This window comes from Ipomoea nil, unplaced genomic scaffold (assembly GCF_001879475.1).
Source record: "Ipomoea nil cultivar Tokyo-kokei standard unplaced genomic scaffold, Asagao_1.1 scaffold3043, whole genome shotgun sequence".
NCBI lineage: Eukaryota > Viridiplantae > Streptophyta > Magnoliopsida > Solanales > Convolvulaceae > Ipomoea > Ipomoea nil.
Window position 1 is genome coordinate 1829654 of NW_017619471.1, and position 13894 is coordinate 1843547.

General features: G+C 38.9%; 1 protein-coding gene across 1 annotated transcript in view; it reads right to left on the bottom strand.

Moving 5' to 3' along the window:
• Positions 1-10738, bottom strand: part of LOC109163765 — a 48925-nt gene extending 38187 nt beyond the window's left edge. Inside the window, exon 1 of the mRNA XM_019312472.1 lies at positions 10551-10738. Coding sequence (XP_019168017.1) covers positions 10551-10652 — 102 coding nt within the window. The 5' untranslated portion in view covers positions 10653-10738. The remainder of the gene's footprint in view (positions 1-10550) is intronic.
• Between the last annotated feature and the right edge of the window lie 3156 nt (positions 10739-13894).

Consider the following 13894-nt stretch of genomic DNA (forward strand, 5'->3'; position numbering starts at 1 on the left):
GTAATAGGTTAAAATTAATTGACTTGGCATAAATTTAAATAATTAAATAAATTTTTTTTAAATTATTAGCTACCGTGGCAACGTTGTCTTCTTCCAAGCAGCCATTAATGGCGTCTAGAAGAAGACAAATTAAAATATATATAAAAAAAAAACCACTGTCGCCAAAGAGGGTGGTTTTGGGCGCGGTGTCCTCCCCACCGATCACCACCGCTAGACTCTTATCATCGACCATGAACTCTGATCTGTCAAACGTCAAAGGATATTGGGTTTGATTGTTTGAAGAATACTGCTCTCTAGTTGGGAGAAAGTTGATAGCATAGTATGACATTATGAATACTATATACACACACTTATATATACAACTATACAAGCAAATTTTGTCTTCTTCCAGACTGCTAGGCAGCCATTAATGGCGTCTGGAAGAAGACAATTTTTTTTTTAAATACACGCTACCATGGCAGCCATTAGCAGCTCAACCGTCTTCTTCTAGTCCGGAAGAAGGCGATGCGTCTTCTTCCAAACTGGAAGAAGACACCGCTATTCGTGTAGGTCGCGAAGCGCATGCGGAATGGGCACGGAGAAAAAGAAGTGTAGAGGAGAAGCAGGTTGATCCCATGCTGCTAGACACAATGCCTCTAGAACGAGAGTGAAGAAAGAAGACTCAACCTAGTGCAAAGCTTAAGGTTGGAGGAAGAAGAGTCGACGAATTGAGTTTTGGCAGATCTATTTTTTTTGAAAAGATTCTCCATTGGCTGCTATGGCAGCCAAAAGTTAAACAAAAAAATTATTTAATTATTTAAATATATTACACATCATCATTTAGGATATATATGTGGATGCCAAATTAATTAATTTCAACTCATTACTTGATAGTAACATGTAAAAATGTTTAATTGCTTCTTTTTATCAAGTTCAAGTGCCTAATTGAAGCTTTTTGTAGTTAAGGGGGCTAATTGCACTTTCATCAATAGTTCAAGGGTCTATTTGACCCTTATCCCAAACATTTTTTCATGGGCTTACAATCAGAATCTTTCAAAATATTTATCCATTATTTCATTATTCAATGTTGGGTCCTTTTGGTTTGGGCTCATATTAATACTTTGAATATTATTTTTTATATTTTGAAATAAATCTCTTATTTAAATTGTTTTAAGTTATATATGCAATTTATTTAGAATATATGAGTTTAATGTTTAATTTTATGCATACTTGTCTTAAGCATAATATTTTGTTTTAAATTGTGCAATTTTATTATGCCTTTAGCAATGCATACTTTGGAATGGAATTATATTAGTTCCTATTAAGTTGGACTTATGCATAAACTTTTAGTTGCGGTAGTGCCTGAATTTAAGCACGTTTAGTCCGTTAATTTAGTTCACTACTTAAGCTTTAATCATAGGTGAACCATACAGTTTTAGGTTCATACCCCCAAATAGTTATACATTAAGTATATATGAATCGGAGAGGCATATTAGTTTTATGGCCATTGTAAAGAATTCATAATTAAATTATCATTCAATTATGGACAAATATTAAGATTTAAGTTTGCTATGCGAATTTTAATTTAATATTGAGATGCATATTAAATTGCCTAACGTATTGCAATTTATTTAGGATTTATGGGTTAATATATATTAATATGTAAAAATCCAAGCATGCTATGTCTATTCATAAATTATTTTATTATAATTATACATTCATAAAATCATGCATTAAAGTTGTATTAACATATTATTAACTCATAGTCTCTATATTAAATGTCGAGTGAATTCCATTTTTGGTCATACTGTTATAGGGGCGTTTATAATTTTAGTTCACCTTAATTTTTTTTGCCACTTTACAACCACTATTATTATTGAATGTGTTCCACTTTTAGTCCCACCGTTAGTATTTCCATCAAGAGGCCGTGTAATCTAGGGGTATTTTGACCTTTCTTCTCATCCAAGACTATATTTGACTAAAGAAATGAGAACATTAAACCTAAAACCTAAGAAACCTCGCCGGCCCATGTTGGAACGAACGAAACGATGTAGCTTTGGCTTCCCATTCTCGTTGTTCGAAGAGACATCTTCGAATATCGGGGAGGAGGACGAAGCGCCTGGATTAAAAGAGAAGAGACAAACATAAAAAGACCAAAATACCCTTTGATTATATGGCCTCTTGACGGAAATATTAACGGTGGACTAAAAGTGGAACACATTCAATAACAGTGGTTGTGAAGTGGCAAAAAAAATTAACGTGGACTGAAATTGGAAACACCCCTATAACGGTAGGACCAAAAATGGAATCCACTATTAAATGTCATTCAATTTTTAGGATCCTTAGGCCAATATTTGACATTATGGTCTATTAAGACAGCTTGTTTGGTTTCTCATTTAATTCTGAGCATATTTTAGTCCTATTTCTGACTTAGGGCTTTAAAACCTATTTTTGAACAAGTTATTTGGGACCTATCTCGGGTCATTAAGTTTGGATCCCACCATTATTGATTGATATTTTAATAATAATTATAGCTATTTTATTTTGACTTATAACATGTTTATTATGGTAATAATATTGATTATTATGCATAACATGTTCACTAATTCTTAATTATTACTGACTACCATATTATGTTAATGGTATTCCTGGTTGGTAATAATATTAATTATTAAGTTTGGATATATTTCAGTACTAGACCATTTTATATCCATGTCATAACTCACTTGGACCATTGAGTTTATGAGTCTAATTTGAGTGATTAAGTGCTATAATTATTTTCTTGGGTCTATTTATGAGCCATTAAGAATTTAAGGATTATAATTGTTATTTTGGCCATTAAGAATTACAACTATTGTTTAAGTTGATTATATATATTTTAATCTATCAATAGTAAGCAATATAGTTGGTATATTGCCTTTACAATGGTAATTTGATTATTATCATAATTTCAGTCTCCCTAAAAGACATTATAGTTTTGATTAATTATTATGTGGTAATATGAGATTGGCATTCAGTATCCCCTTAATTATAGGTTTGCCATTTATTAAGTTAAATTTGGCATTGTTAATTAATGTTATTAAGTTTAGGGGCTAATCTCGTTTATTACATTTCATAGTAATTATTATTTCTTGGTAATCTGTTGTGTTTGGAAATATTACATAGTTGGTTACTGACAGTGAAGATGGGAGAATTTTAGCACTATGGGAGATGCGGTTTGCATCATTAAGGCTAGTCATTAAGTTTTTATCATTATTTATTGGTAATTAGTGTCATAGTTATAGTTTGATTGCTATAATTTTGAAATTGCCACATTTTATTCCCCTTAAGAAAAATGAAAATATTAAAGAAGGTATATTATCATACTTTGGTTGTTATTACCAAATATTAATGGTGATTATAAGGTTATTTATTACCATTAATATTTTAATGATAACATTATTATTATGGTTTATTTATGAATCCTAAATTGTTTCCAATTATGTTTATGTGGCAATACTTCAGATAAGAAATTTTTTTAGGCAAGTAACTATTGTCATTACTGTACATTTATTCCATAATTCATTTAGTCTTTGAATTATGATTAATGTTATTGCCCATATCTGGTTATGTATGATTCATACTCTTTGGACTGTTGTTTTATGCATTTGATCATATTAAGTGTAGGGATGGCAATATGCCCCGTCCTCGTTGGGGATCCCCGATCCTCGCCCCGACGGGGACGGGGATGTTGTAAATTTTTGGGGAACGGGGACGGGGACGGGGAATGTTTATAATTCCCCGTCGGAGACGGGGACGGGGACGGGGATACCCCTCCCCGCCCCGCCCCGTCCCCGAATAATTAATAATAATAAATAAATAAATAATATATATATATATATATATATATATATATATATATATATATATAATTAATTAATTAAGATTTAAAATTTTAATTTTTAAAATTAAAAATTACACTAATTTAAAATTTTGATTAAGAATTGAAACGGGGACCGGGGGCATTACAGTTGCATTATATATATATATATATATATATATATATATATATATATATATATATATATATATATATATATATATGTATGTATGTATATATATAAAATTAATTAAGATTTAAAATTTTAATTTTTAAAATTAAAAATTACACTAATTTAAAATTTTGATTAAGAATTGAAACGGGGACTGGGAAATCCCCATCCCCGCCTAATTCCCTGCGGGGACGGGGATGGGGGTTAGTTTCAATTTCCCGCCGGGGATGGAGACGGGGACGGGGATGGGGTCAGGGTTTCGGGGACGGGGACGGGGAGTATACTCCCCGCCCCCGCCTCGCCCCGTTGCCATCCCTAATTAAGTGCATAATATTAAGTTTAATTATTCAATTAGGGTTTGTGAGATTTTGATTTACAAATGACAACATATCATTTTTGGCTTGATATTGTTATAATTTGTGAATTCAATCTATTTCTCATAGATTTGATCTTTATACATTAAAACATTTTGTCATGGACTTACAGTTTAAAAATTTCAAAGTATACATTTATTGCATTATTATTCAAAATGTTGGGTCCCTTTTGGTTTAATTTGGACTCATTAGTGTTTGAATATTAAATTATACTTCGAAATATCATATTGTAAATTGCTTTAAGTTATGCAATTTGTTTGGAATATATGAGTTTAATGTTTAATTTTTATGCATATTTGTCCTAAGCATAATATTCTGTTTTAAATTATGCATTTTTTTTATTATGTCTTTAGCAATTGCATAAATCTAGGATGGAATTATATTAGTTCCTTATAAAGTTGGACTAATGCATAAACTTTAGTTGCGGTAGTGCCTGAATTTAAGCACGTATAATCCGTCAATTTAGTTCATCAATGTAAAGCCTTATCCATATGTGAATCTACAATCTTTAGATCTTCCAAACGATTTTACTTCAAACATGAAAACGCATGACTTAGGGAAGTTTCTTGGGGAGGAATACTAGTTCTATGGCCCTGGCTTAAAAGCCTTGTTGCTACTAGTCCCCTTGGGACACTACTCTGTCTAAGGAGTTGGTATTTAACCGAGCTTCGTCTCTACCAACTTTCCTAGGAGCATACCTAATAACTGTCTATCATGTGTTGGTTTAATTTGTTTGTTAGGCTTTAAATCCCCCTTTTGCCAAGTGATTACAATTTTAGATTAATTAAAGAATAGCCACATCCAGCATCTTTAATTTACTAAAATTGTCTATGGTTTAAATTACATAAAGATGACAATGATAATTGTCTAGTCATCTTATAATTTTAATGAGTTGGGGAGTAGCCACAGCATCCTTAAGCAATTAAAATTATATATTAAGCAGTTTACATACAGTTTTGGACATATCATTTGTGATTAATTGTATGTAATATGATGGAATTTAGCCCACAGACAATTTCGTTATATTTGTATAGTTAATCAGGATGAAATACTGGACTACGATCATAATTTAACCCACAGGAAATTATGTATCGGAATGTAGTTTAGTAGTTCTATCAGTGATGATAGAAATAAATCAATTTTATTTACTTTATGGTTATTTGTAAATAATTCTCATCTCTTTCAAAAAGTTTAATTTTGTGATGTAAATTTTTAAATCATATTTCTTAATTTACCCATAGTGATTAAGGAAAAGAACATGATTTCTTAAGGTTTTATCATAATAGTTGTAATGAATCTTATTGAGTAAAACTTTAGCCTACATGCAAGTTTTATGTCACTAGATTCTTCTGTTTATTTAGTAATTGAGATAAAATATTATCATAAGGGTTCAGCTGGATTTAATAGAATTAAAACTTTAGCCCACAGGCAAGTTTTATGTCAATAAATCCCTCAACCCACTAGATAATAATTTTATTACAATTTCTTAGAATTTATAAAATTAGTTCAATTATAATTCTATGTAGCCAACTTTGACAATCTGCCCAGAAAGGTCACCCGCTCGGATAAGTGGGCTGACCTTTCCTTACGTCGAGTTTGGGGCCCTATGCCCAGTCCATTTTGCGACCGACCCTTGTCGTTGGACTAAGATGGGCTTGGCCGTTCAAATGGTGGGCTAACCGGCCCCGAGTACCATGACACTTCGAAGGATCGTTGGGCCTTACGAAGAGACGGAAGCCCCTCCAATTCGGAGGAAGGAATAAAAGGCGCAAGAAGACGAAAGAAAACAACATTTTATTAGAGACCAACAACGAGCATACATAATGCGAAAATAACTTCAAAGTAAATGCATAAAAATAAACAAGATCAAGGACCTGCCTTCTTCCCTGTCGGGTAGGAGGGAGACTCGGCAGCGGACGGTGGTGGACCCTCCAAGGGGAGCAGCGACCGAGAAGGAGTAGGAGTCGGGGCCGCCGGTAGGCTCGGTGAGTCTGTCAGGAAAACTGGTGGCACCCCGTCATCAATCATTTGAAGAGGAACCTCAGGGGCATTGGGGGACATAGCCATGCCGAATAGAGGAGGAACCTCCCACACTTCGTCTCCGCCCAGCGGCGGCTCGTCCGTCGCCTAGTCCACCTGACCATCAACGGGGGTCAAGGATACCATATCCAGAGTGTCCGGGGAAATCGGGATTGGGTCAGAGCGAGAATCTCCCACTAGATGACCGCCATGGGCTAGCCTTCATTGCCTCAACGCCTCCAGTCGAGCCTGATCCTTCAGGCGGATGGAGGAACGTCGGTCACCGTCCCTGCGGCTCATATAGTGTAAAGGATGAGAAAGAAAACACAAGCAAATGCAAAGGGAACACACAGGGAACATTACGAAGGAAGCAGTGCAAAGGTCCTATTTATAGCTGGGCCCCGCAAGTTCCCAGGAGTCAATCACGGGAGGGGAATAAAAACTACCATCTTTTGACAGAAATGCAGGGATTAGCCGGGAAGTCAGGAATATGCGTCAGTGGAAGATCCCATCAATCCTGTCCAGATGAGGCGAGATTCCCGCTAGGATCAGAAGAGCTAATCTCTCCTAGATACGGAAAAATGACAAGGCAAAAGTTAAGTGATAGGCCTAGAAAGCCGTGGAAAGGGCGGATCATCAAGTCGACATACCATGGGCAGTGAGCATGGACACGGGAAAGAGAAAATCTTGAAAAGCCAGAGAAAAACATATTTTATTTCAAAGGAGAACCTTGGTACATAGAAAAGACGGGGAAAGCTTTATTTAAAATAAATCTCGAGGTACTTTCCCTAAATCTTCATCCGCCACGGAAGTCCTTTCGCTCGGCAACCGTCCTTAGCCGCTCGACCCTCATAGTCAGCCAGGTCTACTTCTCGGGAGATGATGGCTCGTCCAGGAAGGCCATATCGTCGGGCGAGCCAGAACTCGCAGGGGACGGGCAGACTGCGTCCCAAAAGGCCGGCATTAAAGGCGGGGCTACCGGTGCCTCACCTCCCGCATATGACTCCAGGAAGCGAGCATAATCAGCGTCCGACAGCAGCTCGCGGTTCGGCTCGGAAGAATCATGTAGTGGGATCGTAAACGTCATTTGGACGGCCAGCTGCTCGGGGACGGCCACCTCCACAAAGATCCCATCCTCGACGGTAACTCGAGCGGTGGTTTACTGGGATGGATCGGTCGGACGAGGGGGATCGACGGCGGGAGGTGGGACCTCCTCCGTCATTCGGGAACCAGCGGAGGTAGAGCTCGAAGAGCGCTTACGAGCGGCGATCTCGCGAGCCCTCTTCCTTCTCTTTTCCGACTTTGACCTCTTAGGCGTCGGAGAACAAGATGGCGACCCATGAAGGGAAAGGAGGAGATGGAATGAAAGGCAAAGGAAATGGGGGGCGCCATTTATAGGTTGAGAGCATATCGAGAATTAAAAGAAGTATCAGGTGGATCGCGGATAATCCGGCCATAATCTGGTCATTTAAAAATGAAGATTGAGGAGGATTGAAACAATTTGCATAGAGAATGCGGATACTGTCCACTATTCAAGAAAAATGAGCTCAAACTGTAAAGTGAGGGACTAGTTGATGGGATATAGACCCACGAAGGCCCACGGCCCAAGAAGAGAAGGAAGGAAAGAGAGATAGGCCCAAGAGGGGAAAAGCCCAAAAGATGGGCGTGAGCATGGCAAAGGAGTCTTCGTGAGTCTCAGGTCGGCGCGAGCCTCCAGTCGGCACGAGTGGGGGTCAACCGAGCGGGTAGCCGTTAGCATTTAAGAGGCCTCTTTAAAGCTCGGTCAAACGAGCCATTGGAAATCCCAGTAACGGCAGCCCAACGGTCCCAAAGTAGTTAATGAGCCTATTTATGGGCCTTTATGTATGCATTTAAACAAAGCGATAGCCCACTATAAAAAAGGGCTCCCTATCAAAGTGTAAGGGCAAGCTTTCCGGAGGGGAAGGACCACAGAAAAACTAGAGATACAATAGCAATTTTAGTCATCTCTTTGCAGACCACTTAGTCTTATTTTGAAAGGTGAATCCACCAACCACGGTTGTGTTGGACCTCCCTGAGCCCAAAAACCCTAAAACCAACAATGGTGTATGTCTAACATTCCAAATTTATGGACTTAGAGTTTTGATCTGTTGTCTAAGTTGTTTGAATGCTTCTATATATGACTAAACTATCTTTTCGCTATTTTGATGAGTGGGAGTGACAGACGTGTCAACTCCAAGCTCTTAGCCGTTAGAGGTAATGTTGAAATTAAGTTATAAACAAGTCATGGAATATAGTTAGAATTATGCTGAAATTATTAAGAGATCTCTACTTAAGGCAAGCTTTTAAAGATCTTAGATATCATACAGTGTACTCTTTTGTACAATTTGGATGATTTTCTCTTTTTAGTTGCGCATATATATTTTATTTTGAGAAACATTCATTAAGGTACCAAGAATTAACGTTGGGTTTGTTCATATGAGAGTTGTGCTAAGTACTTACACCACGTGTGAGACTGTAAGACTTTCACATATAATATATATTATATATTATGGACCTTAATTATGTGGTGCAAGTGGGCTATGCCCATTAAATAATTAGTTGGACTGGACATTTAGGTTTAGTCTATATTCCACCATTATGCCTATATAAAGCATGTATTGATGGGATTCATCATCTAAAGTTAGGGTACGCATACTACTCACGACTAACAGGTCTACTGTTCACTGTTCAAGAGGTAACACAACAAAAAGGTATCAACTATGGCTGGAGATAAATACGACTATATTAAATCTAACACAGGTTTGATTACCTTTATTGCTTAGTAAATAAAATTGAAAATTTATAGGATAATGTGTTTCACACGTCTAACAATGATCATGTTTCTTAGTTTATGCGGAAACAAAAGCAGAGAGACCGGACTCGGGAATCTTAGGACGCGCGGTGAGATTGTGAAACCTACACATAACCTCCCCTCACTTTATCCCTCACTAATTTAAGGAAAAAAAAGCGCTTCCACCTTATAAAAAATACTTTGATTGCAGATTCAGATTCAAGAGAGACAGGTGAGCAAAATCGGTTACATCCCGAATTCCAATTACGAAAATTTTGACCAAAATACGAATACTTTAAAAATTGGTGATATTGAAATGCTTTTAGAATTGAACAATCTTGAAATAAGAGGTTAAGAAGTAAAAAATAATGTTGTAAAAGTGATTTTGAGAACAAAATGTGAATTTCGTACTTTAACTTCAAATTTTAAATATTTTTTAATTTGTCCGTTAACGGGTTGGGGACCAAATGCACCACTTCGTGGGACTAAATATGGATACAATCATAATTCAAGGACCAAGTCAAAACTTGGGTATATCTCAAGGACCAAAAATTCAATTTTCCATATTATTATTTTATGGCCAATGTTTACTATTATTATTATTATTATTATTAAAAGACCAAATTGTGTTCGATTCGGTTCGGTTTCAGTTTTTAAAATGACATATATTTGGGTCGGTTCAGTTTTTAAAGGGTATAAACACATTTACAATTTCACAGAACTTGATCCTCATTTAATTTAGGAGCAAATTAATTTCCATTCATAATTTAATAATACCGAACCACAGTCCACAGCACATTATGTACATGGATTACAAGAATGTAGCAACCTCGCTCAATCCATATGATCGAATGAGTTGTTCATATTGACCTTCATCAAGTCGGTCAAAATGGAGTCGGCCGCGACGCTGTAAACCTCCACCTGCTTACACGATACCATAACATATTGGTCCTCAACTTTGAGGGTTCCAAGCTTTGCCATACACCCGGCGACACCGTCAATGGAGGTCAGAAGACATTCACTAGCGACTTCGCTGGAGCCCACCTCGGTCAAAGAGGCGGGGTTTTTAAGGATGCTGGCGGCCACACTGAGTTGCAAGGCCGTGCTGCCCAAGAGCGTTGCGCAGTCGGCGTAGGCCGTCTTCACGGCGGGGATCCTCGCGACCTTGTTCATCGCGTACTTGCGCGTCCGCTCCGCGTTGTCCAATCCCGACTGGGCGATCGCAGCGGCAATCGCCAATGGCTCTTGAGATGCCGACACGACTAAGGGGTTTTTGGAGAGGTGGTCGAGGCAGAACTCGTGGTCGGCGGTATTGTTGCAGGCTTTTTGGATTAGCGTGACGTTTAAAGGAGAGGCTGTGGATGGTGAACCCATCGTCAGGAAACATAAAAGACTGCCAATCACAAGGGAAACCATAACATTGGTTAAAGAATCCATGTTGGGAAGAAAGGGTACAATAATTATATTATTGTGTGTTTATTTTATTAAAGACTGTACTGTGCCCTTCCAAGCTAGATAATGTTTCCTCGATGTTTGTTTGAGGGAAATGGAGTTGAGCAATGCATTATATAGATGGTCTTGGAGGGTATTGGGATAGAGATTACAACAATAATTTATGATTGGACGATTGTTTAGGGACTATGCGATTCCCCACTTAAATAGCAATAGAAATGGTTAATGACTAATATAAGGTTGAGGACTACTTGAGATGGCTTGCCTTTAAACACATTTCTTATACCTTTCTAATTGTTTTGTATGATTATGCGACTTGAAAAGTTAAATAATGTTGCCCCAGGGCACGACAAATTATACCACGGACTAGGGTCTACCTTTCATTGTAGACTCTAGTCTAAAAATAACATTCATATTCTGTATTTATAGTTCACTATAAACTGTTAACTATATGTATAGAATGTGTTCACTGAAAGTACATAATTTTTATATCAGGGTTCACAATGCAATATGAACTCTTGTCCATGGTATAACAATTGTCCGGGCACCAATTGTTATGACATGGACCCGGGTCCACCTTGCAAGCTAAGTTGGACCCAAGTCCAAAATGACGCAGCTTTGCACATCTGGAATAACGCTGTCATTAGTGGCACCGTTTCCTCAGCTAATGATATATATATATATATATATATATATATATATATATATATATATATATATATATATATATATATATATATATATATATATAGATTTTGAATCCGGTGCACCCCCCTATTTAGATGTGTTTGTGAGCTTTAATCTTGGTCCTTCGTTATCATCTTTTAACGGCGCGGATGATATTCATTATTTAGCCTTGTGTTTGTCTTTTTTATTAAGTTGGGGGGTAGTGTTGTCTTTTGCGCCGGGTCCCTTTATGTCAAGTCCTTGATTCGCGCGTTATGGTGTCATGTCACGAGTTAAATTAGGAGTCTTGTCCGTTTCTCTCACTTTGCCGTCGTTTGAAAGGGTTAGCTTCATTGTGAAGGTTTGTTTTCATTCGCGTAGACAAGGGCTTTTCTCGCAGGTTCATCTTCATTCGCGGCGTTTGTGCAGTGCTTGTACCGGTGTTGTTCATGGCAGGGTCGAGGTCGAGGAGTTCTAAGTGCCGTAGAGGGGTCGCGCCCGTTCCTATTCCAGGTTTTAAGCTTTTAAACCTATTTTTTCATATGATCGTATGGTTTTTATTCGTTTCGCACTTATCTTCTTGTGTTTCTGGGCTATGTAGTAGTATCGTGTCTGGTATGGGGGTGTTGGGTCACTGATTTGGGTCGGTTTGTTGGGGTTCCGGGTTGGGGTTACGGGTTCTTGATTTTTGTTTTTATTTTTGTGTAATTTCTGCTGTGGGTTTCGTGGGTTTCTCTTTTGGGTGATGTATGGGGTTCTTGTTTGATGGGTTATCTGCCAGTATGGAGGGGGTTGAGGGAATTCGTGGTGGGGGGGGGGGGGGGGGGGGGCGACTGGTGTCTCTCTGGGGTGTATGGGGGGGTGTGTGTGTGTGATTTGTTGGGGTTCAGTCTACCAATCTATAGGGGGGTGGCTGGGTCTTTGCATGTGCCGGGGAGGGTGGTCAGTGTGTATTTGGTTGTATGTTGGGGGGTTTTGGGTTGGCGGGAGGGGGGCGGGGAGGGGGGGACTGGTGTCTCTCTGGGGTGTATGGGTGTGTGTGTGTGTGTGTGTGATTTGTTGGGGGTTCAGTCCACCAATCTATGGGGGGCGTGGGAGGGGGGCGGATTGTTGATGCTCATGGCGGGGGGACGGGGATTGCGGGGTTCTTGTTGTTTTTGGCCAGAGCTATGGTAGGGCGGTTGTTATTTATTATTATTTTTTATTTTGTGGGGGATTGGAAAGTGTTTTTTTGTCTGTGTGTTTTGTTGTCTTCGTGGGTGTCATATGTGGTGATGTATGTAAGGAGGAGGGCGGTGGGTTTCATGGTGTGTGCATTTTGGTTTGTAACCATGTGCATATTCTTTTTATTTGGAACTTGGCATTACTGTTGAATGGCTCTTTTCGGTTTTGGTGGTGGTGGTGGTTTGTGTTCATTTTTGTGTTTTTGTGTATGTGCTGTTGCGTGTTGTGGAGGCGCAATGCTGTTGGGTTTGGTTTTTTTTTTTTTTTTTTTTTTTTTTTTTTTTTAGGTGAAGGGTTAGTAGCTGGATTGGTCTGTTAGTATTTTCGGTATGTGCATCTGCAGATTGGTGGGTGCATGGGGTGAAATCCGTAGAATATTGGTGGGGATTGTGGTTGTTCCTTGTTGTGTGCTACCAGGTTTTAGGGTTCTTTGTGTGATTATGTCGTTGGGGGTTTATGTCGTTTCGGTATGTGCATCTGCAGGTTGGTGGGTGCATGGGGGTGGAATCCATAGAATACTGGGGGATATTGTGGTTATTTCTAGTTGTGTGCTACCGGGTTATAGTTTTATTTGTGCGTCACTATTTGATTGCACTATGGTTTTATTTTTTTTTTTGGTCGTGTGTGGTCTTTTATCCAGTGCCTTTCGACGTCGCTAGTGCACCCGTGGTTGCGGCAGATGTGGTGACAGATTTGCCCGAGACTGCTGCGGTTGAAATACCCTCTGAGCCGGCACAACAACCCCCGGGTTCAGATGTTTCGGATATCCAGCCCGACGAAGTCGACCAAGCTTTATTTCCACCATTGAAGATCCGTGCTTCGCCCAAGCATCTTGTGAAACCGATGAAGCGGTTCAGTGCTTGCCAACGGAAAGCCGTTTACGAGCTGGGTTTGGGGGCGCTGTTCAACCTTGATGTGCATGACATTCCCAAACCGCTAGCTAGGTGGTTGCTTTCAAACTTCGATCCGATTGATATGTGTTTGCGTATGGAGAATGGGTCCGTTATTCGAGTGTCGGAGGCAGATGTGCATTTGGTTTTAGGTCTGCCCGCCGGCGAGATTGTTATTTTCAAAAGGGCTAAAGATGATATCAGTGACTCCCTTAAGGAATGGCGATGGAAGTTCGAGAAAGTCAATCATTCTGTTACACTGCCTATGATTGCCACTAAGCTCAAGAGCCAACTTGAGGGCGATGTCTGGTTCAAGAGAAACTTCGCGATGCTGGCAATCAGTGTGTTGGCTTCTCCCATGATGAATGGATATGCCAATCAGCGCGTGTATCACCACTTTGAGGACGTGGATGAGATTAAGAATCTCAATTGGTGCAGGTTCGTCAT